The 24211-nt window shown below is 34.2% G+C and overlaps 3 protein-coding genes across 16 annotated transcripts in view; all 3 read left to right on the plus strand.

The window, feature by feature from the left end:
- LOC106154913 (structural maintenance of chromosomes protein 6) overlaps nt 1-24211 on the plus strand; it is a 47934-nt gene that overhangs the window by 17797 nt on the left and 5926 nt on the right. The window lies entirely within an intron of this gene.
- LOC106162862 (uncharacterized) lies at nt 665-24166 on the plus strand. 11 transcript variants are annotated; one of them, XR_015332225.1, is made up of 7 exons: nt 685-2148; nt 2317-2381; nt 5970-6051; nt 6851-6932; nt 9142-9223; nt 11467-12017; nt 21028-24166. XR_015332225.1 is itself a non-coding variant. In XM_087002768.1 (4 exons), exons 1-4 carry the CDS (start codon nt 2068-2070, stop codon nt 11550-11552), a joined length of 324 nt encoding a protein of 107 aa, XP_086858894.1. In that variant the 5' UTR covers nt 665-2067; the 3' UTR covers nt 11553-12017. The 11 variants fall into 11 exon arrangements, 1 of the variants encoding a protein (XP_086858894.1); XR_015332224.1 differs by having other exon boundaries at nt 686-1713; XR_015332221.1 differs by lacking the exon at nt 21028-24166 and having other exon boundaries at nt 665-2148; nt 5960-6051.
- LOC147763821 (uncharacterized) lies at nt 12515-20944 on the plus strand. The gene has a single exon (XM_087011417.1). The coding sequence runs from the start codon at nt 12515-12517 to the stop codon at nt 19964-19966; it is 7452 nt and encodes a 2483-aa protein (XP_086867543.1). The 3' UTR covers nt 19967-20944.

Below are 24211 nucleotides of genomic sequence, written 5' to 3' on the forward strand. Positions count from 1 at the left end.
TTATCGTGTATTGTGTAATAAAGTTTCAAAAATGGAAATTAACTCATATCATTGCAGTTTGTCAGATTCAATCATTCACTATGTTCAGAATCTCAGAATGGAAGAAATTGGACATTTAACACTGCTTTATTGATATTTTTCCCATCTCATCAATTTTCTAAGTTGATCATATAAAAATGGCAGTAAACTGTTAATTTTGTTTTATGTTAAAAATTGTTAAAAATGGGAAAAAAAACATTTCAGAACAGTGCTGTCTTATTTACATTTTGGCATTTTCAAGTTGTGACTTTGAAGTTCCATGGGCCTGAAGACCTTTGCTAGTCACATTTTCTGAATATCCATGATACTAATATTTTATTATTAAAAATTGATGGTCATTATGCTGTTAAACATTATGTAATATTGCATCAAAATTTGAAAAAAACCTATTTTGGGCACTGCTCCCATGATGACCATTTAAGAAAAACCATGTCACTTACTGTTCTCAAACAGTACAGTAAATATATATATAGATGTGTCTGTACATAATGCCATCACTTGCGTCTGTCGTCGCCGTCATCGCCGGCGCGGGCGCCGTGCACTTTCATTGTAAACATAAGTGGAAGGCAGTTTTACTTTTTGGCTTTATATTTACAGAGCTGATGAATATTCATAATACGCAGGTCAAGTTCGAAAATCAGCATGATCGGGCCATTATTGTAGAAGTTATGCTTTTTTATGTACAGACACAGATGTGTCTGTACATATTGCCATCACCTGCGTCTGTCGTCGCCGATGGCGATGCCGATGGCGATGCCGATGGCGATGGCGATGCCGTCGCCGTGCACTTTCCTTGTAAACACGATAAGTGGAGGGCAGTTTTACTTTTTGGCTTTATATTTACAGAGCTGATGAATATTCATAAAACGCAGGTCAAGTTCGAAAATCAGCATGATCGGGCCATTATTGTAGAAGTTATGCTGTTTTTTCACTTTTCAGCATATTTTTCACATTTCCTCAGATTCAATTCTTAGGCATGTTAACAGTCTCATTATTGAACTAATAAGATACGTAAAAGTGTTTGTTTGACATTTCCTGCATCTTTACAACATTGTTAGTTGATTTTGTAAAAATGATGGTAAACTTGTTATCATGTATTGTGTAATAAAGTGTCAAAAATGGAAATAAACACATATCATTGCAGTTTGTCAGATTCAATCATCCATTATGTTCAGAATCTCATAATGGAAGAAATTGGACATTTAACACTATTCTAATGATATTTTTTCCATCTCATCAATTTTCTTACTTGATCATATAAAAATTGCAGTAAACTGTTTATTTTGTTTTATGTTAAAAAAAAGTGTTAATAAAAATGGAAATAAACCCATGTCAGAACAGTGCTGTCTTGTTTTATGATACTGTGGGTGAAAAGTTAACAGAAAAGCCAGAACTCTCTTAGGAAGATTCTATAAGCTCTCATCAAGAGGTTTCCCACTATCCCCAGTTCATTTGACTAATGTGATGCAGTGACCTAGAAATGTGCAACTAGAGACTGTTGCTAAGAGTGGAGAGATTAACAGAAAAGCCAGAACTCTCTTAGGAAGATTCTATAAGCTCTCATCAGGAGGTTTCCCACAATTCCCAGTTCATTTGACTAATGAGATGCAGTGACCTAGAAATGTGCAACAAGAGACTTTGTGAAGGAGGCAATAGGTTTACAGAAGAAGCTTGGTAAGTTGTTAATTTTAGTTTAATGTTAGTATTTAAGAGGAGTTATTTATACTACTATCAGAAACAATTAAGGATCAAAAATAAAGCAAAAAATCCTTATCAACAGTTGAAAAGATCATACATACATAACATCAGACACTGAAGATGTTTATGTCAAATCTGTATCCTAAAGCTCTATAGTATTTGAAACTGTGCATAACTTTTAGAGATGTGCACCAACACTATTCACGACTAAAGAAAGTTAAGAATAGCTATGTGAAAAATGTCATTAAATGGTAATGGTGTCTTGCCTTTCTGAATTGATGCCACATTTTTTTATTGGGGAGAATTTGCCTTTTATTGATTCAAAGGATAATGCATTTGTTTTATGGTGTTGAACAGCATGTGTACTTTGCTCCAAAAGGGGGTCAAGGGTTATCCTGTGTTACAGTACTAGTAAGTACTAACATTACTGGTGATATTTTAATATACTTGTAGTAACCATAGTTTCTTCTCAACATTGTGGCTGATAAAAAGTGAAGGAGTATGTTTGTGATATAAAGAGCATCAATGCTAGATTGAATAATTGTAAGTTGAATTTATATAATATTATATTTCTTCCAGCTCACAGTTGAAGTTAGCAGCAATTCAGTTGAAGCTTCACAGAATAATAAGTGTGGCAATAGAATGTAAGTATCTTTGTTTAAATCATTGGCATTTAAGTCTCACGATCATCAAAAAACCAGAAATATGCATTTGATGTAGATAGCTAAATACTAGAATTCAAGTATATAGAAAAGGCAATACTTTAACATCTAGGCAGATACTAAATTGCAGGCAGTATGTAGGTTGGTTATTGAAGCAACAGAATAGATGGACCACTGACAAGCAGATCTGTCCACTAAATATGTTAAATTCCTTAATGGTCTTCTTGCCCCCACACGCCACAACTGCAGCAGCCTAATAATTAAACCCGGACTGAGGTTAAATCGGTTTAAGGGCACATATGGAGGCGGTGAGACCTTCAGGATTCAGAGCTATCACTTTTAAAGGCCTACTGCGCTCTAGGAACACACAGCGTTCACTGCTTTTTTTACAGTATAAAAACTATAAATCCACGTCAAAAAATTGTTCTTTTTAAGTTTTAGAGAGAAAAGATGAGATTTAGATGAGAAAATTCTGATTGGTCAGTTTCTAGTGACGTAACCTGGGTAGTAGCTTCCCACAGCTGTACTAGTAATAGTATATACTATGCAGTAGGTGACTAAACATCCAGGTGTCAGAAAAACAAAATGCCGCAAAGTTGTGTTGCTCCCGGGTGCCGTAATGTAGGTTACGATAAGAAAGACATCTGCTATTATATCCTGCCTGCGGATGCCGCAAAACGTAAAATTTGGCTCAATTCTCTGAAGTTAAAAAATCGCAGCACAGTGTCAAAACACGCGAGGATCTGTAGCGACCACTTCGAGCCGGAATGCTTCGTACGTGACTTGCGAGCTGAATTGTGCGGTGGAAAAGCACGGAGAAAACTAAAAGATGATGCTGTACCCAGTATATTCGATTTTTCGGAGTACCAAAATGCGACAGTAAATGCCAGAGCGCTGCCGACGAGAGTCTTACCTGTAGGATGTGTGCATGATGCGGCCGTCGAAAGGAAGAAGAGAGCAGCTTCTAGAGCCCAAAAAAAGTTCTTAGCAGAATTACGTTGTCGAATTTTCTGGTTATTTTAGTGAAAACTTTAATATTAACATGATAGTGGACTCAAATTTTTACTCGACATACTGCTGCACTGATCATGTGTAAGGCGTAAGTAGCGAGGTAAGTTGCAGAGGTGTGAAATGTAGTGTCTGATGCTATCAGTCCGATATCTTTGGCCTTTTGTCCACTGCCCTGGCTCTCCCGGAATGACACGGGTAAACTGCACGGGTGTGAGAAATAATGTTAGCTGTCACACCTGCATTATAAGGTAACTTTCTCTTATCAGTCGGGATAAGAACGTTCAGCCGACGCGACAGATGGGCATGTGTGAAAAACTATGTTCGCTGCCCTGATTCCAAACCTTTACTGTTAACAAAGTTTTGGTGTATTTTGTTGGTTAATAAATGATAACCACGTAGGGAATTAATCTTCTTTTGTGTATCCATCTTCAAAAGTTTGAATTTATAAATGATCATGTAGTAATCAATTGCGTGTATCGCTTTTAGTTTGCACTGCTAGCAAGCGGATAGCTGAATCGGATATGGCTTTCTGAGCCTCGACGCAAGTGACGTCACTCGCCTCAAAGCGCCACCATGCGGGAGTATCATAAACTTAATTCACACCTGCATAAAATCGGCTTTAAAAACTAAATAAACGTAAGAACTTTTTTTCATTACTCAAAAATGACTTTTGGGCACCTAATGGATAGTTTTAACCCGTTTTTTCATCACAGTATACCTTTAAAGTGGGGTCAGCCCTATTTAGTTGGCGGATCTGCTAGTTGGCGGATCATATTGTTTTGAATGGGACCTACATTGCACCATATATTTCAATATCTTCAATATCGTCTATTTTTTATTATTGACTCTATTGATCATATTCTGTTCATTTTACCTCTGTAAAATCTACTGAACATTTTATATGGATTTTAGACTGTAAATAAATATTACTATTATTAATATTATTATTATTATATGCTATATATTTTTGGAGTAACCATGGTTTCTTCTCAACAATGTGGAGCTGATCAAAAGTAAAGGAATATGTTTCTGATATAAAGAGTATCAATGCTAGATCAAATTATATTCAGTTGAGTTTATATAATATTTTATTAGTACCACCAGAGTATACGCTGGCGGTACTCATGGTTTTAGTCCTGACCCGTCTCGTACAGCTTCGCCGGCTCCGCTGGCTCCGCAGTCGAGCGCCGGAAACAAGTCACCGTTACCGCTTCTCCTCCTAGACCTCCAGGACCTGTGTCCCCACCTCTTGGATTTAGGTCACATATAATCTCAACTTGAACACCCTGGTTTTTTTGTCTCTGTCGGTGCATTGGCCTGGGCGTGACACTTGTTGAAACGCACCCTTGTCAAAATTTTTGAAAATTCAAGGCTAAATATCTCCCAAACCAAAGGAATTATGGGAAAAATTACTAAAGACGTCGAACCGAAAGTCAAATGTAGAGATTCCAAATATGCCCTTGGATTTGACTATTGACCTTTTTTTCAAGGTGAAACAAGCCAAAATTTTCTAAAAATGGGAATTTTCTGCAAAAAAATATTTGTTTGTGCTATTTTTTGGAAACTACACAGATCTAAGCTCTCCTGTTATAGTGAGGGGTTACAATTGGGGACTCCTTTCATCTTTGGGAGTTTGGGGTCAATCGGTGCATTTTCACGGGAGAAGCAGTCAATTAGATACCGCAACTGAAAACTTGCTTTTATTCTGGAATGGTAAATGCCAGAGACTTTTTGTTCATTGCATTTTGTAGAACTTGTCAAGTGCAATACTGGAGTTGGTGTCCATTTTTTTGTTTTCGATATGGTTTAGGCATTGCACTATATCAAAAATTACAACATCGCAATATTCAGTGGGGAAAATATTAAATATTCCAAAATTAGCAGAGATATGCCCATAGTTACTATTGAACTTGAATAGGAAGTCATATACTGGTAATCTAACTGTGACCTTTAAATTGACCTTTGACCCACTTTTCATCATGAACTGAACTTTGCAAATTTTCTAGCCCTTATATCTCCAACATTGGCAAAAAAATGCCCATAGCTACTATTGAACTTATATAGGAAGTCATATACTGTGACCTTGAAATTGACCCTTGACCTACTTTTTTACCACAAACTGAACTCTGCATATTTTCTTGCCCTTCATATCTTCAAAACTAGCAGAGATCTGCCCAGTGTTGTTCCTAGGTTTTCTCTTTTGTCAGCATTCCGGTATATGCATTACTGATAATGCATTTCAAGGAAAACCAATAGGCCTATTGTCTAGAAAATCACAGGAGTGATCAGTGTTAGGAAAATACAAGTTAATTTGGACATCTCCTTGATTGGACCATTTTAACTGTTATGTTTTTTCGATTTTTTTTTTTTTTTTGCATATTTTGAGAACTCTTGTTTATTGCATTTTATAGAGCTTGTCGAGCACAAGACTGGTGGTGGTGTTCAATTTTTTTTTTTTTTTTTTTTTTTTGGGGGGGGTCCATACGAATGCGCTTACTCCAGCTGGTGGTACAATATCCAGAGGCGGTATCACCTCTCTGATCCTCTAGTTTTTTCCAGTTCCCAGTTGAAGTTACTTATTCAGTCAGTTACCCACTCAGTCAATTGCACCTTGTCAGGATAATTAGTGTGGCAATAAAATGTGAGTATTGTTTTAGATACTTGTCATTTAAGTCTCAAGATCATCTAAGTACCAGCAATGTGCACTTTATATAGATAGCTACTAGCAGCCATGTACATACTGAGGCAATACTTTTGGATAGGTAAATACTTAATTGTTGGCAATATGTGGGTTGGTTATTGAAGCAACAGAATAGAGGGACCACTGACAAGCAGATCCATCCACTAAATATGTTTTACCCCACTTCAAAAGCCATGCCATTTATTCCTTAATGGTCTTCTCGCCCCCACACACGCCACAACTGCAGGGGCCTAATAATTAAACCCGGACACGTGGTTAAATCTGTTTGAGGGAACATGTGGAGGATGTGAGACCTTCGGGATTCAGCGCTATCACTTTTAAAGTGGGGTCAGCCCTATTTAGTTGGCAGATCTGCTAGTTGGCGAATCATCTTGTTTTGAATGGGACCTACAGTATATATTTATTTACATTGCACCATATATTTCAATATCTTTAAGTTTATATCATAACTGTCTATTTTTTATTATGGACTCTATTGGTCATATTCTGTTCATTTACCTTTGTAAAATCTACTGAACATTTTATGTATGGATTTTAGACTGTAAATAAATATTATTATTATTATTATTATTATTATTATTATTATTATTATATGCTATATATTTTTTTAGTAACCATAGTTTCTTTTCAGCAATGTGGAGCTTATTAAAAGTAAAGGAATATGTTTCTGATATAAAGAGCATCAATGCTAGATTAAATAATAGTCAGTTGAGTTTATATAATATTCTATTTCTTCCAGTTCTCAGTTGAAGTTACTCAGTCAGTCAGTTACTCAGTCAGCCAATTGCATCTTGTCAGGATAATTAGTGTATCAGTAGAATGTAAGTATTGTTTTAGATACTTGTCATTTAAATCTCAAAATCATCTTAGTACCAGCAGTGTGCACTTTATATTGATAGCTACTAGCAGGCAAGTACATACCGAGGCAATACTTTTACATAGGTAGATACTTAATTGTTGGCAATATGTGGGTTGGTTATTGAAGCAACAGAATAGATGGTCCACCATAGTTCAATATCTTTACAGTGTTTCCCCTGGCTTTCAAGCTCTGCGAGGTGGTAGTCAGTCCGCGTTCCCAGCAAAACTAGGGGGGTCTGGGGCATGCCCCCCCCCCCCTAAAATTTTTTTAATTGAGGTGCAATTTGGTGCATTTTCGGGCATTGAGAACTGATTTTTTTACATTTTTTGTGGCACTGAATTGTTTTGTTTTAGATGTTTTGAGGAGTAAATTCAGTAATAACATAACAAAGGCTTGGACAAAATTTATTTTCTAGTCTGTGCATTCACTTAGTCCTTTACAGTTTACAAATATCTCACAATCATCTTTGGCATGCTTTACTCTTCTGTTGGAGTTCCTCAAATAAAAGGAGCGCACCAAAATCTGTCCAAAATCTGTTTCCTTATGGTTTTTGCCAAAACCTGAAAATCTTATAAAGGCAGAGAGGTGATCCTTCTCCAGTCTGTTTCTCAGAGCGGTCCTCACCTGAAAAACCAAAACACATGAGAATAAAGCAACAAGCATAAGAAATAGCATCCTGTGTCAATCTTGAAGTTTAAGGTTCAGCAGCTGCAGTTCCTATAACGCTAATTAAAACTTTCAAAAATTAACAACATACTCTTTAAAAAAAAAGTTAACTACTTTAATAATATAAGAAACAAGAAAAAGGGCTTACTACATTGAATTATTTTTGAATTGACCAAAAAGTTGATAAAATATGTTGTTCTTACCGTTTTCACCTTTCTGAAAGTAACTGGTCAATTGACTTTGCAGGTGGGAGCGCATCATCCTCATATAAAACTGCTTCAAAAAGTTCTCTCTCGTGTCATTCAGCGCAAAGCGATTCCCGCTACTAGTTATAGGGCATACGTAGTTTGAGATGAAATTTATAATCAACAGCTTCAAACACGTGAAATGAATAATTCAGAATTAAAGAGACCAAAATCACACTTATCATCAATTTGAGTTCTTCGTTTGTTCATATAAATTGTTCTATTCAGTCATGGAAATTCATATTCAATACATGGGTTTCCACGCGAAATACTGACTTGACCCAGTTGTACAACCGACTGCTTTCATATAACTAAACCGTAAATCAATAGAAAATCTTCTCCAAGTTTATAAAATCAACAAAGTCCACTTAATTTGCTCCATTTTTATCAGTGAATATATGCAAACTATAAAAACAAACAACAGGTGGTCTGAATTTCGGAACATGAAGTGACAGAGAAAGTGTGTTCTTGACATGTGACTAAATGTTGTAGAGAACAGTTGCCTCGTTTCGCTCTGTCTCTTATATTTTAAATAAGACACAGAACTGCGAAAACCATACACTCACAGGAAGATATTAACTGGTGGTTTTTAGACATCTGCGTATGCGTATTTCCGTTACTACTAAATCAAGTGCTCAGAAACATGGGATTACATATGTAAACAGAATGCCATATATATATATATATATATATATTTGCTATAGAAATAAATTTAATTTTCAGGCATGAGTGAAAATATACTTTGTTGTTACATTCAGCCCAGCGAGGCAATGCTTTTGACAAATTTCAGCGAGGCAGGCGCCTCACTCATTTAAGTGCAGGGGAAACACTGCTTTATATCTTAACTGTCTATTTTTTATTATTGATTTTATTGATCATATTCTGTTCATTTAACCTCTGTAAAATCTACTGAACATTTTATATATGGATTTTAGACTAAATAAATATTATTATTATTATATGCTATATATTTTTTGAGTAACCATAGTTTCTTTTCAGCAATGTGGAGTTTATGAAAAGTAAAGGAATATGTTTCTGATATAAAGAGCATCAATGCTAGACTGTAAATAAATATTATTATTATTATTATTATTATTATTATTATTATTATATGGCGCTATATTTTTTTGAGTAACCATAGTTTCTTCTCAACAATGTGGAGCTGATCAAAAGTAAAGGAATATTTCTGTGATATTAAGAGCATCAATGCTAGATTAAATAATAGTCAATTGAGTTTATATAATATTTTATTTCTTCCAGTTCCCAGTTAAAGTTACACATTCAGTCAGTTACCCACTCAGTCAATTGCACCTTGTCAGGATAATTAGTGTGGCAATAGAATGTAAGTATTGTTTTAGATACTTGTCATTTAAGTCTCAAGATCATCTAAGTACCAGCAATGTGCACTTTATATAGATAGCTACTAGCAGGCAAGTACATACTGAGGCAATACTTTTGGATAGGTAAATACTTAATTATTGGCAATATGTGGGTTGGTTATTTTGAAACATCAAGCCTTTATGGCAATTTTTATAACTTAAATATAATACTGTTGTATACTTTCCTGAAATCTGAAATGTCAGTTTCCACTGATTGATTTTTGCAAATATGAAAAAAGGCTCAAAAAGTTTACACCATTTTTGTTCATGACTGATTGTTCACATTTGAAGGTTGCTTTTGAATACATAATAGACCCTTAATTAGTTCATCTGTCTAAAATGTGCAATTTACAGGTGTTTGGTACAGAAATGGGGACCAGATTAGTGTCGGGTTGAATTAACTTGTCACCCAGAGCATCAGTGAGCATATTGAACACTGTTGTGCTAAGAGTATCACGTAGATCCCTACAGAGGGAATGCGTTACTAGTAGCAGCCCTTTTATAAATAAAAATATCCTTTTAATTTAGTGCGCATTTACTTCATAGTATGATTGTCAAAGGTAACCATCAATACCACACTTGAGCATCTTATAGACGAGACCAGTTATTTTTCCCTCTCCATATAAAAAGGTACTGTTTGGTTTATAAATGGATTAAGCTTCCAAGCAGAGACTCCCCAGCATTTATCCAAGTCAGCTAAAGATAACTTATTATGAATATTCCCTTTGAAGATTAATTGCAATGTTTACGTTCATCATAAGGAGATCAACAATTTTAATATTTCTTATATAATAAGAATATTTCTTAATGGATAGATCAATGTTCATTTAATAACCCATACAAGTAGCTCTTTTGTTAACTGTTCTTCACCTTTTATAACTTCTGTGCAGCAATCTTAGAGTTTTTTTTAAACTGGTGTCACTTTATCCTTGTTTTAGTTTTGACATGTTTCAATGTGCAAATTGTGACTGCTGATTTTATATCTTCTGACTAAAATAATAAGTACTTTCATTTATCAAATGTACCAAGTTCCCTTATCCATGTTTTGTTCTAGCAATTAGGTTGTAATTTAGTTACTTTGTAAAAATCCATCCAGGTATTTACAGATATTCTGTATATAATGAAGTGTTATGTATCATTGCACTTCTTTTTCCGTAGCTGTGGCTTACTAATTTCACTTGTTTTCTGACAACTTGATAATAACAAATCAATTCATATTTAAAAAGAGTAGCTTAAAGCAGGTATGAACATGTTCCAAAAGTCCCTATTTTCTTCTGTCTTTTCTTTTTCAATTTAACCTTAATAACTAAAAAAAACTTAAATAATATATTTTTTAGCATACCTGATGCTCTTAGTTTACATTTCTGAGCTTTGGCATCTTAAGACAAATAAAACTACAAGACTCAATATAAACCTGCTCGATGCTGGAAGTGGAAACTTGGCTATTATTATTATTATTATTATTATTATTATTATTATTATTAATATGTGTAGTTGTGTAATCTGTAATAACAGAAATATGCTGGGCACAACAAATATTATGCTTTGCAAGGAATCCAATATTAGATTATTCTGGCTCATTTAAAATGGAATAAAACATTGTATCTAAGGATCCGTTCTCATTAAAAATCCAAATTCCAAAAATCCATTGGAGGTATCTAGTATTTACAGTCTGTGTCCTGAATACCCCGTGTTATAATTAACTTGTATTTTGTAAAACAACATCAAAAGGCATATGTGAATACATTCTTCTGTCTGCTTTCTCTGCTGTATATAAATGGGACTGATAAATATTAGTAGGTTAGATAAGTAGTCCAAATTAACCATCAGTTTAAATGTAGTTTAAGGCTCTTTTATTGTTGATGAAGTGATTAATTTGTTTTGTCCATTGGCATGTCAACTTCATTTCTGTTATACAAGTAACTAGTAGAGGTGGATTACATGTATTACTGGGGATGCACACTCCATCGACATGTACCTTTAATTACAGAATCAAAACATCAGTAAATGATGTTTTTGTTTGATAATGTTTTATTTTCAGTGCACTTGTTAGTCTTGGTAGTTTGTTAAGGGCCTCTTAAGCAGTTGCACTCGAAAGAAACTGTTTACAACTCTCTCAGTTTCTATTATAGTTTGCCCCTTCCAACCATCTTAATGGATATGTATAACTTTTAGCCAATAAATATGTATTTTTTCATATTTCTAGATGCCTATATTGAAAAAACAAAGCATGGTCCAAAGAAGGGCACATCAGAAGAAGATGATCGAGAAAAGTCGCAAGAGGGTGACTAAGGATGCCACGTCTACTATTGTGCCTGCTTCGGCAGGCACGCCCACCTTGGTGGGCTCTGTGAAAAACTGTGAAATTACTGTGAAAAACTGTGAAAATACTGTGAAAAACTGTGAAATTACTGTGAAAAACTGTGAAATTACTGAGAAAAGCAGTGAAAATACTGAAAAAAAGCAGTGAAATTACTGAAAAAAACTGTGAAATTACTGAAAATACTGAGATTACACAAATTACTGAAAAAAACAGTGAATTTACTGAAAAAAAAAGTGAAATTACTGAAATCACTGAAAAAGGTGAAAATACTGCAATTATTGAAAAGACTGAATTTCCTGAACACACTGAGATGCCCATTGCTTCAGATGTTACTGTTCATGCAGCTTATACAGATGCTTCAGATAAGACAGATGCCACAGTTGACACAGCCTATCCTGTCAGTTTGAGTGCCACTGATGCCCCTGGTCATTCAAGTAAGTCTATAATATATTCAGAACATTTTTCACCATCATATAAGTCTGTAAAATCTAACATGCCAGTCAACCCAAAGCTATCAACGGTACCCCACAAATTAAAGAAAACATCACAACAATCAGTAGTTTTTCCTGAAATTCAAAAAAATGAACCCAATATGGTAACATTAAAAACATCCTTAAAACCTTTGGAAAAAAGTGTTCAATATTCAAAAATGGGTTCAATGAAGAAGGTACCATTAACAAAACACACTGGTAATACCATTACCTCTGATTCTATTTCATCCATTTTTGATAAAACAAATTTGCACAAACCCCATTTGAAAAGACTACATGATGAAATGAAGAGGCAGTTAAAATGGACAGAAGACAAACAACAAAGCAAAATTGACGCAGTGAATAAAACTTTTTTGGATACCTCACTTACGGGAACCAGTAGCACTGACAGAAATATATTGAAAAGAGAGAAAAATCAGGATGCAACTTCTTAGATCAGGATGCAACTTCTTAGATCTGATCCACAGTACAGGAAAGCTGAACAAAATGCTCAAAGAATAACACGTTCTCAGTCCGATGTGAAAAAGCAAATTCAAAAACAAAAACACTTGAAAAGGTCTGATCCAGAGTACAGAAAAAACGAACAACAATCTCAGAGGCTAAAACGTTCTCAGGTCGATGAGAAGAGCAAAATTTTAAAGTACAATCAGTTGAAAAGGTCTGATCCACAGTATAGGAAAAGTGAACAAGAATCTCACAGACTAAAACGTTCTCAGGTCGATGAGAAGAGCAAAATTTTAAAGTACAATCAGTTGAAAAGGTCTGATCCACAGTATAGGAAAAGTGAACAAGAATCTCGGAGACTAAAACGTTCTCAGTTCGATGAGAAGAGCAAAATTTTAAAGTACAATCAGTTGAAAAGGTCTGATCCACAGTATAGGAAAAGTGAACAGGAATCTCAGAGACTAAAACGTTCTCAGGTCAATGAGAAGAGCAAAATTTTAAAGTACAATCAGTTGAAAAGGTCTGATCCACAGTATAGGAAAAGTGAACAAGAATCTCGGAGACTAAAACGTTCTCAGGTCGATGAGAAGAGCAAAATTTTAAAGTACAACCAGTTGAAAAGGTCTGATCCACAGTTCAGGAAGCGCGCACAAGAATCTCAGAGACTAAAACGTTCTCAGGTCAATGAGAAGAGCAAAATTTTAAAGTACAATCAGTTGAAAAGGTCTGATCCACATTATAGGAAAAAGGAACAAGAATCTCACAGACTAAAACGTTCTCAGGTCGATGAGAAGAGCAAAATTTTAAAGTACAATCAGTTGAAAAGGTCTGATCCACAGTATAGGAAAAAGGAACAAGAATCTCAGAGACTAAAACGCTCTCAGTCTGATATGAAGACCAAAATTCTGAAACACAAGCACTTGAAAAGGTCTGATCCTTATTACAAAGTAACTGAGAGAAGTAAAAAAAGGTTAAAAAGATCTGATCCAGAATTCAGAAAACACGAAAGAAAATCTGATTCATTTGCTAAATGTAATAAGAGACAGAAAATCAATACCAATCTTCAACAGTTAATACAACAATTCCACAAAAAAGTTGCTGAAGGTTGTACTTACACATGTTGTATATGTCAACAACTTTGGTACAGACATACTGTGATAAATTCAGAGTCTATCATGAATTTAGAAAATAATGCAGTTAAACATTGCAAAGAAACTGGTGATTTATTTGACAGTAATTGGATATGTTTAACATGCTCTTATCATTTGAAAAAGAACAAAATTCCTCCATGTGCTATGGTGAACGGCCTGTCGTTTCCAGAAAAACCCAGCTTCTTGGATTTAAAACCTTTAGAGTGGAGATTAACTAGCCCAAGGTTAGTTTTCATGAAGCTTCAACAAGCTCCACGTGGAAAACAATACAAATTAGAAGGAAATGTTGTAAATATACCAGCAGATGTTACATCCACTGTAACAAAGTTACCAAGAACTGAGGCAGATAGTTCTACAATTAAAGTTCAGCTCAAAAGAAATGTGAAATTTAAAAATTATGCATATGCTCAGAATGTAAGACCTAACAAAGTACTTGAAGCTGCAGCTTGGTTAACTGCAAATGGAAAATTATATCAAGAAAAGGGAATAACTGTAGACACAACATGGAAATTAGCAGAGAATCCCTGCAGCTCTGACACATTTGAACAAACAAAAAAAGAGCATACAACTGTTAATAACTTGAGTGAGGAACAAATGCAAAACTTACTGAAAGAATATGTTTGTGTTGAATGCCCTGCTAATTGTAAAAACATTCAATTTTCTGAAGAAGGGCACCTTATGGATCAGGATGGTGATTTTGCAGATGAATTCTATGTCATTTTAGACAAGCCTTATAAATATGATCCATCTGTTGATGTTGACAAATTTGTGGCTACTATTCAAAGTGAAAGAAAAAGTACTGGTTATTCAAAACAACCACACACTTTAGGTGTACCTGCATTCAAATCACAAGAGAGAGGCAGATCAAGATATCGCAAGAAGATAAATACAATCAGATCTTCTAGTAGAGAAGGAATTGAAAAACTCATTGCTTATAAGCGCCACCATATTCTAAGAAAATATAAGCATTTGAAACTGAGTTATTATGGTTTGTTCAAAAGAAAAAAACAAGGAAGAACATGGTACTCAAGATACTTCAGAACTGTAAAGAAAATTCGACACAGAGTAAGAAATGTTTCACACTTGCAAAAGGAGTTATCATACTTACAGCAAAGACATATATTACCTACATATTGTGAATCTGAAAATGAGGTACAACACCTACGAACTGACAATACTTTATTTCATTTTATGCCTGTAGATGCCCTTTGGCAAGAGAAAATAACCGAAAAACTAAACTTACCATTAAAGCGTCCACACAATTGGCCTGAAACTGGTAGTGATATTCTCTTGACAAATCCTAGGCAGTTGAAGAAAGTTATTGGAGATGGAAATTGTTTTTTTCGAAGTTTGTCTTTTACCATCACTGGTTCTGACATGTTGTATGATAATAATCACATTATACTTAGAAACAAAATCGTCAGTCATATGAAGCAGCTTGAGTATGCTTTTGCAAGTAGTATGTTAGGTGATAATGACAGCACCTCAGCAAGTTATATTAGACGAACAGGCATGGATAGTGTAAATGTTTGGGGTACTGAAACAGAAATACTTGCTGCAGCACATCTGCTACAAACAGACATCTATGTCTACTGCAAGCCTGGTGACTCTTGGAAATGGTTAAAGTATTCAGCTAACTTTCTTGACCAGAACAATCATTCACACGAGACAGCTATTTACCTACAAAATACAAACTCTGATCACTATGATATCGTGCAGAGTGTATGCGACTCATCATTGTCTGCTGATAGCATAAACAAGAACTTGCTGCAAACAAAGAAGGTAACACGTGCTAAATCAGATATAAGTAAATGCTTACAGGCAAATGATATTACAGATTGGGACGAAATTGATGAGGAAGAAATGAAACCTGGTATAAGAGATACAATGTTAACAGGTAGAGACTTCTTAGAAGACACAGAGAGAGAGAAAATTTACTCTTTTGCACCTGGTCAAGAAGGTCATCCACTCAGCATATTCAAAGATGAACACTGTGAGGAACTGGCTTTTCCTGAAATATTTCTTGGCAATGCAAGGCCTGCAAATCAAAACAGACTTGTCCCTGTACACTACAGTGACATTTGCAAGTCGGAATTAAGACGCAATGACAGAAGAGCAGCAATGTGTGTTGACAACATATTTTTTAAAGCAAAAAAACTGCAGATGAAAAGATTGATTGGGTCAGCTTCTCTTGCTGTAAGAAAACATAAAACTAGTGGAAAAAAACTCACTGCAGGAGATTTGAAACAGTCTGGAGCCATTGAGAAACTTTTACATTTTGATGAAGGTTATACATTCCTAAAAGGAGTACGTGGTTCCCCCCCATATTTTGAGAAAGCAAAAAAAGATTTATTTGCAATGATACGTCAGCTAGGAGCAGCAACTTTTTTCTGCAGTTTTTCTTCTGCTGAAACAAAATGGAATCATTTACTCAGGACTCTTGGTCAATTAGTAGATAATAGACATTACTCAGAATCAGAGTTGGAACAACTAAGCTGGGATGAAAAATGTCGCTTGATTCAGAGTGATCCCATTACTTGTGCACGGCATTTTGATTATCAAGTCCAGTGTTTGATACACCACTTTTTGTGCCACAAAGTAGCACCATTAGGTAAAATACAAGATTTTTTTTACCGTGTAGAATTTCAACACAGAGGTAGTCCACATATTCACATGCTGCTTTGGATAGAAAATGCACCTATTTATGGTGTCAATTCTAATGAAGACATCATACACTTTGTTGATAGCACAATTTGCTGTAGCAAACCAAATGAAGATGATCCAATAAAAGAACTCGTATCTTATCAGACACACAAACATACAAGGACATGTATAAAGAATTTGAAAAAATCTTGCAGATTCCATTTTCCACAGCCTCCGATGAAAAAAAGCATAATTCTGAAACCCCTTGAAGATACTTCACAGAAGAAAGAATATGCAAAAGTTTGGACAAAGATTCATGATATTATAAATGACAAAGATTTTACATATGTCAGTCTAACATTTGAAGAATTTTTAAATAAAGTACAAGTGTCAGAAGAAGATTACATTTTGGCAGTGAGATCTACAATCAAAACTGATACTTTGTTCTTAAAAAGACTTCCCTGTGAAATTTGGATAAACAATTATTCCAGGTCATGTTTACAAGCATGGAGAGCAAATATGGATATTCAGTTTGTTTTAGACATCTATGCTTGTGCAACATACATTGTAAATTACATTTCTAAAGGACAAAGAGGCATGTCAGATTTACTTTATCAAGCTTGCAAAGAAGCTAGAGAAGGTAACAGTGACATAAAACAGCAGGTCCGTCACATTGGAAACAAATTTCTTAATAATGTTGAAATTTCTGCTCAAGAAGCTTCCTACATCACTTTACAGTTACCCATGAGAAGAGCATCTCGATCATTTGTATTCATTAACACTACACCCCCTGAAGACAGAGTACGATTACTTAAGCCACTGGAAGAAATAAAAGAATTAGAAGATGAATCTGACAATATTGAGTCCAGCAACCTTTTGAAACGTTATAGCAGGCGCTTACCTTCCTTGGACAATGTTTCCCTTGCAGATTTTGCTGCATATTATGACAACAATTTGAACATAATTGGCGGAAGCAAGAAAAGATCTTCTAGATTATTAGATACAGATGGTATGCCATTGGAAAAGCATGACCTTGAAAATTTTGAGGATGATATTCATGATATTACATGTGAAACAGACATTATTAAACGAAAAAAAGCAAAAATTATTCGCAGTGTTTGGTTCAGTGAGAGTTTATATCCTGAAAAGCATTATCGTGAGCTATTGATGTTGTATATACCATGGAGAAATGAAGAATCTGACATTTTGCAAAATTTTGAAAGTTACGAACAGAGATGTCAACATTTAGAAAATGAGATTTGGGAACAACAGAGAATGTATTCTCCAGCTAAAGATGAATTGCACAGAGCAATGGAAGATCTAAATAACATGGATAGTGAAGATGAAGATATGTGGGCCACTGTTGCACCAAATACTGAGTGTCAAAATGAAGTTGATCAGTGTGAAACTAGTGATGTGGTACAATCTTCTGTTGGTCTGTCCTATGACTTAGCAGAAGATTTGGGTATACATGTATCTGCCAAAAGTTGCATTGAAGAAGAAATTGTTAATAAAGAAATACCTGATATCAGTTACTGTAAAATGATTAGAAACATGAACAGACAACAGTTCGAGTTTTTCCATCATGTTTTACATTTAATCAAATCCAATTCTGATCCGTTTCACATATTCCTGTCTGGAGGTGCTGGTGTGGGGAAATCATTTGTCACTCGCGCTCTGTATCAAGGTATTTTAAAGTACTTGTCAAGTTTACCTGGTGAAGACTTCCGGACAATTAGAGTTGCTTTGGTTGCTCCTACAGGAAAAGCTGCTTATAATATTGGTGGCCACACAATTCACAGTTTACTGAAAATTCCTGCAAATCAAAGTCTCAGATATAAAAGACTCAGTGCTGATGTGTTAAACAGTTTCAGATACAAACTTGGATCACTTAAAGTTCTCTTTATTGATGAAGTTTCAATGGTTGGGAGTAAAATGTTAAGTTTCATCAATGAACGGTTAAAAGAATTAAAAAACAATGACAGATTGTTTGGAGGTGTTAGCATTGTGGCTATAGGTGACCTATTTCAACTGAAGCCTGTGTTTGATAACTGGATATTTGAAAATCCAAACAATGACTATTATCCATTAGCTACTAATTTGTGGCAGAAACATTTTCACATGTATGAACTGACTGAGATCATGCGTCAAAAAGACAGTAAAGAGTTTGCAGAAATTTTAAATAGGCTTAGAGAAGGACATCACACAGACAAAGACATTAAGGTTCTAAGTGAACGCCAACTTGATCAATCAAAAACTAGCCAAAAACCATTACTACATGTTTTCCAAACAAATTCTCTGGTAGAAAATTTCAATCATGCAAGTTATCAAAATGCGAAAGGAGAAAAATTTCAAATTGCAGCCACTGATACTATCACTGGGCCTGTACCAAAACATTTAGAAAACAACATCAAAAAGCAAATTCCATTGGATCATAAAAAAACCATGAATTTACGAAGGATTCTACATATTGCAGTTGGGGAAAGAACTGAAGTTGTCCTAAATGTTGACACAGAAGATGGCATTACTAATGGTGCACCAAATGTTGTGAAACTGGTAGATTTAGACAGACAATTAATTTGGGTACAATTTGATGCAGAGGACATTGGCAAAAATGTCAGAAGAATGAACAAATCATTATATAATAGCAACATTTCAAAAACATGGACACCTATCTTTCCTGTTAAAAGACAATTTCACCTGGGAAAAACAGGACAGTATCAAGTCGTAAGAAAACAATTCCCACTGCAGTTGTCTGCTGCAAAAACTATACACAGATGTCAAGGTGACACATTGAAAGAATTAGTTGTAGATCTCAGTGGCAGAAAAAATGAGCACATGCATTATGTTGCACTTAGTCGTGTAGAAAAATTAGAAGGATTGCATATTTTGGAATTAAATGCCAGTAAAATATGCATTTCTGACAAAGTTAAACAAGAAATGAAACGTTTAAGGCAAGAAGCACAGCTTGTAAAATCAATATCATTTCTATATGAACAACCAGATGACCACTTCAAAATAATCCATTGGAATTGCTGTTCTCTTCACAAATACATTGACGATATCAGAAAGAATTTTGATGTAGCAAAAGCAGATGTATGTGCTTTCACAGAGACCAGATTTGCAATTAAAGACCTAAATACAAAATACCAGTTAAAAGATAAATATCTTCACAGAAATGATAGTACTCTTCATAGACAGCATGGTACTGCTATCTACAGTCACCATAGATATGCAGAGAATTTTCCAAAAAATTACAACTTTTCTGGAATTGAGATTACTGTCACACGATTAGATCAGTTTCCTGACTTTGTTGTCATCACAATTTACCGACCTCCTCATGGTAAAATGCAGGTTCTTCTTGAGGCTTTGAGAAATATTCTTGACACTATTGATAAGACAGACAAATGTGTTATTATAGGTGACTTTAATGTCAATTGGCTCCATGAAAACAATGCAAATGCTCTCAGAAAAATGATGTGCCAAGACCTTATGTTTAGACAACATGTCACAACTCAAACTACCATTTATGACTCAGCCTTAGATCTTGTCTTCACAAACTTTGATCATGCAGATCTTAAAATTATAGTTCTTCCCACTTATTTTGGTGATCACTTTCCAGTCTGTTTGTCTTTTCCCAAAAATTGTCTTTAAATTTTTATTACAGATTATAAAACAAATTACTTCCAAATTTCATTTAACCTTATGTACTTCCAACCACATATACAGCTAAACACATGTGCAGAAGTTACATTAACAAAACCTTAACCCATCTTTAAAAAAAATTTATTTACTTCTACCTATACATGTGGAAAAATAATGTCACACTCATTTCAGTTTTGAAAAGTCAAAATCCAATATAACATGTCCCTCAATACATTTCAAAACCAGTTAATATGACACATCAACAACCAACAGATTATACCGGACTAAATACGCCCACATTTCCTCTATCTAGTTATACTTATTTACTTTTTACACAAAATAGTAATGAGCACTATTATCAAATTACCATGTGTAACTCTTAATTCCACATTTCTTCAACTTCATAATATTATAAATTGACAAATAATATTTGTTTACTGAATTATTTTATTTATTTCAATTCTAAGTTACACAATTAGTCATACATTTTCACACAGTAGTGTGCTCTTCTTTACTTTTATAAAATTATACACATTATATTGTTAAATATATGTTTATATCTCATATTTTACATAAATGACGAAAGCAAGAACAAAATCATCATATTAAAGACAGTTATAGTTCAAATAGTTCAAGTTCAAACCATATTCTTGTTTCACTACCAATTTAATGAGAAGATTTGTTGGGTAAAAAAAAACAGGTTGCTTTCTAAAATCAGCATGATCAGTTGACATTTACAGTAGTTATTATTTTTATATCATTTTTTTTTTCACCCATTGACATTTTCAGTGGCTTATATATCCCGTAAAACTGGATCACTTGCTACTTTAATGTTTAATGTCTTAAATAGCAAAACATCAAAGAAAACCTTAACATTATTTGGTGCACTTTTTGCTGTCATGTTTCAGCATTTGTCAGTTACCTGGTTTCTGTATGGTGTCTGTATATTTCTCAGCTTTGCTTTCTAATCAGTTTCGGTATGCCAAACACATTAAAAAACTAAACAAATTGAGCAAAGACAAATCTTCATGTGATTAATATGTCATGTTGCATATTTTTCTTAATTTCAGAAAGGAAAATACCACCTACTTGGAGAATATTTATGTTCCGTTGAAACTTCTTTCCATGGGGTTTATGGAAACAAGACTACGATAGGATTTCTCTTCTTACTCTTAGAATGAAGACAGAACAAAGAAAGATATAATTTAATTGACACTGTTGGAGATGTGTCATTTGTGAAGTTGAAATGTTCATTCTTCGCACTCAAGAACACTCAAACAAGGAATAATGTCATGTACAGTGTTTAAATAACACCACTTTTTGTACCTCTGATTCACAAGACTATTTAATTAAATTATTAAAGTTTAAAGTGAAGTATTAAAGTAAATTATTCAAGTTTATTCATTTTGTTCAAAAATTTTTTTGGCTTGTAAGGCTTGAATGATTTTGTTTGTTTTTTATAGAGCATAGCAAAACAGAGTTTCTCCTATCATTTCTTATTTTGTGAGTATAGTTAATCTGAAATTGAAAGTAAAACAGATGTGGAATAAAAATATTTGTCTTTACTCAGAAATGAACAAAATGTTATTTTCCATGGCTGTTATAAACCCCTGGTTTTGATAAAGACATGCGGTTCTGGTTTTCACTTTTCAGCAAAAATTGCAACACTGAAAACACAATATAAGAAAAACAGAGAGGCCAATTGTCATTAAACTCACAGGAATGGTCATTCCTGCTAAAACCCAGGTTGAGTTCAAAAATCAGCATAATCGGTCCATTATTTTAAAGAAATGCAGTTTTTTCACATTTCCTCAGATTCAATTCTTAGGCATGTAAACAGTTTCATTATTGAACTAATAAGATACGTAAAAGTGTATGTTTGGCATTTCCTGCATCTTTACAACATTATTAGTTGATATGTAAAAATGATGGTAAACTTGTTATCGTGTATTGTGTAATAAAGTTTCAAAAATGGAAATAAACTCATATCATTGCAATTTGTCAGATTCAATCATTCACTATGTTCAGAATCCCAGTATGGAAGAAATTGGACATTTAACACTGCTCTATTGATATTTTTCCCATCGCATCAGTTTTCTTAGTTGATCATATAAAACTGGTTGTAAACTGTTAATCTTGTTTTATGTTAACAATTGCAAAAAAAACATTTCAGAAAAAGGAATACAGGACTAAAATTGAGCCTGAGTTGGAAAAGCAGTCTAATTGGCTTCTTTTTCTGAAAGTTATACATTTTCAAAGTGTGAACTTGAACTCCCATGGGCCTGAAGCCTTATGCTTGTTACACATTTTACTTACATTGGTATTACCTGTTGAGCATCATTAAAATTTGATGTTGAATTTGCAGTTTAACATAATGTACTTTTGCATCAGAATTGACAGTAGCCTATTTTGTGCATAGTTATTTCCTGTTTTTTGTCTGTACATTTGACAGCTTTGCTGCCTTGTTTTCACTTTTCAGCATATATGCAACACTGTAAACACATTCCAAGGAAAAGCGATAGGCCTGTTGTCATGAAACTCACAGGAGTAATCTATCTTACTAAAACGCAGGTCAAGTTCGAAAGTCAGCATGATCATGTTACTATTTTAGTAGTTATGCTTTTTTTTTTCACTTTTCAGCATATATGCAACACTGTAAATACAATATACGAAAAACAGATAGGCCAATTGTCATTAAACTCACAGGAGTGGTCAATCCTGCTAAAACGCAGGTTGAGTTAAAAAATCGGCATAATCGGGCCATTATTTTAGAAGTTATGTTGTTTTTACACATTTCCTCAGATTCAATTCTTAGGCATGTTAACAGTTTCATTATTTAATTAATAAGATATTAAAAGTGTTTGTTTGACATTTCCTGCATCTTTATAACATTGTTAGTTGATTTTGTAAAAATGATGGTTAATTTGTTATCGTGTATTGTGTAATAAAGTTTCAAAAGTGGAAATAAACTCATATCATTGCAGTTTGTCAGATTCAATCATTCACTATGTTCAGAATCTCAGAATGGAAGAAATTGGACATTTAACACTGCTCTATTGATATTTTTCCCATCTCATCAATTTCCTTAGTTGATCATATAAAAATGGCAGTAAGCTGTTAATTTTGTTTTATGTTAAAAATTGTTAAAAATGGAAAAAAAAACATTTCAGAACAGTGCTGTCTTGTTTACGTTTTGGCATTTTCAAGTTGTGACTTTGAAGTTCCATGGGCCTGAAGACCTTTGCTAGTCACATTTTCTGAATATCCATGATACTAATATTTTATTATTAAAAATTGATGGTCATTATGCTGTTAAACATTATGTAATATTGCATCAAAATTTGAAAAAAACCTACTTTGGGCACTGCTCCCATGATGACCATTTAAGAAAAACCATGTCACTTACTGTTCTCAAACAGTACAGTAAATATGTACAGATGTGTCAAAAATGTGTCTGTACATATTGCCATCACTTGCGTCTGTCTTCGCCGTCACCGCCGTCACCGGCGCCTTGCACTTTCATTGTAAACACGATAAGTGGAAGGCAGTTTTACTTTTGGGCTTTATATTTACAGAGCTGATGAATATTCATAAAACGCAGGTCAAGTTCGAAAATCAGCATGATCGGGCCATTATTGTAGAAGTTGTGCTTTTTTTCACTTTTCAGCATATTTCACATATTGGCATTTTCAAGGTGTGACTTTGAAGTTCTACATGCTTGAAGACCCATGCTAGTCACATTTTCTGAAAATCCATGATACGTATATTTTATTATTAAAAATTGACGGTCATTATGCTGTTAACCAATATGTAATATTGCATCAGAATAGAAGAAAACAATTATGGGTGCTGCTGCCATGATGACCATTATGGGAAAACCATGTTACTTATGATTGCCAAATGTTCAAAAAAGAAATGCAGGACTAAAATGCAGCCTGGGTTGGAAAAGTAGTCTAATTGGCTTCTTTTTCTGGAAGTTATACATTTTCAAAGTGTGAACTTGAACTCCCATGGGCCTGAAGCCTTATGCTTGTTACACGTTTTACTTACATTGGTATTACCTGTTGAGCATAATTCAAATTTGATGTTGAATTTGCAGTTTAACATAATGTACTTTTGCATCAGAATTGACAGTAGCCTATTTTGTGCATAGTTATTTCCTGCTTTTTGTCTGTACATTTGACAGCTTTGCTGCCTTGTTTAAATTTAGTAAGTGACTCTTTGAAATGTTTTAATATTTTGACATTTATTATT

The sequence above is a fragment of the Lingula anatina genome, chromosome 1, assembly GCF_051362555.1.
Source record: "Lingula anatina isolate TDL-2025a chromosome 1, LinAna3.0, whole genome shotgun sequence".
NCBI lineage: Eukaryota > Metazoa > Brachiopoda > Lingulata > Lingulida > Lingulidae > Lingula > Lingula anatina.

What these genes read in the sequence shown, in the direction of transcription:
- LOC147763821 (XM_087011417.1), top strand. Translation starts at nt 12,515, where the DNA reads ATGCAACTTCTTAGATCTGATCCACAGTACAGGAAAGCTGAACAAAAT.
- LOC106162862 (XM_087002768.1), top strand. Translation starts at nt 2,068, where the DNA reads ATGCATTTGTTTTATGGTGTTGAACAGCATGTGTACTTTGCTCCAAAA. An exon ending in TATCCTGTGTTACAGTACTA is followed by an intron (nt 2,149 to 2,316) that starts GTAAGTACTAAC and finishes TATTTCTTCCAG; the next exon opens with CTCACAGTTGAAGTTAGCAG. An exon ending in AATTAGTGTGGCAATAAAAT is followed by an intron (nt 6,052 to 11,466) that starts GTGAGTATTGTT and finishes TCATATTTCTAG; the next exon opens with ATGCCTATATTGAAAAAACA.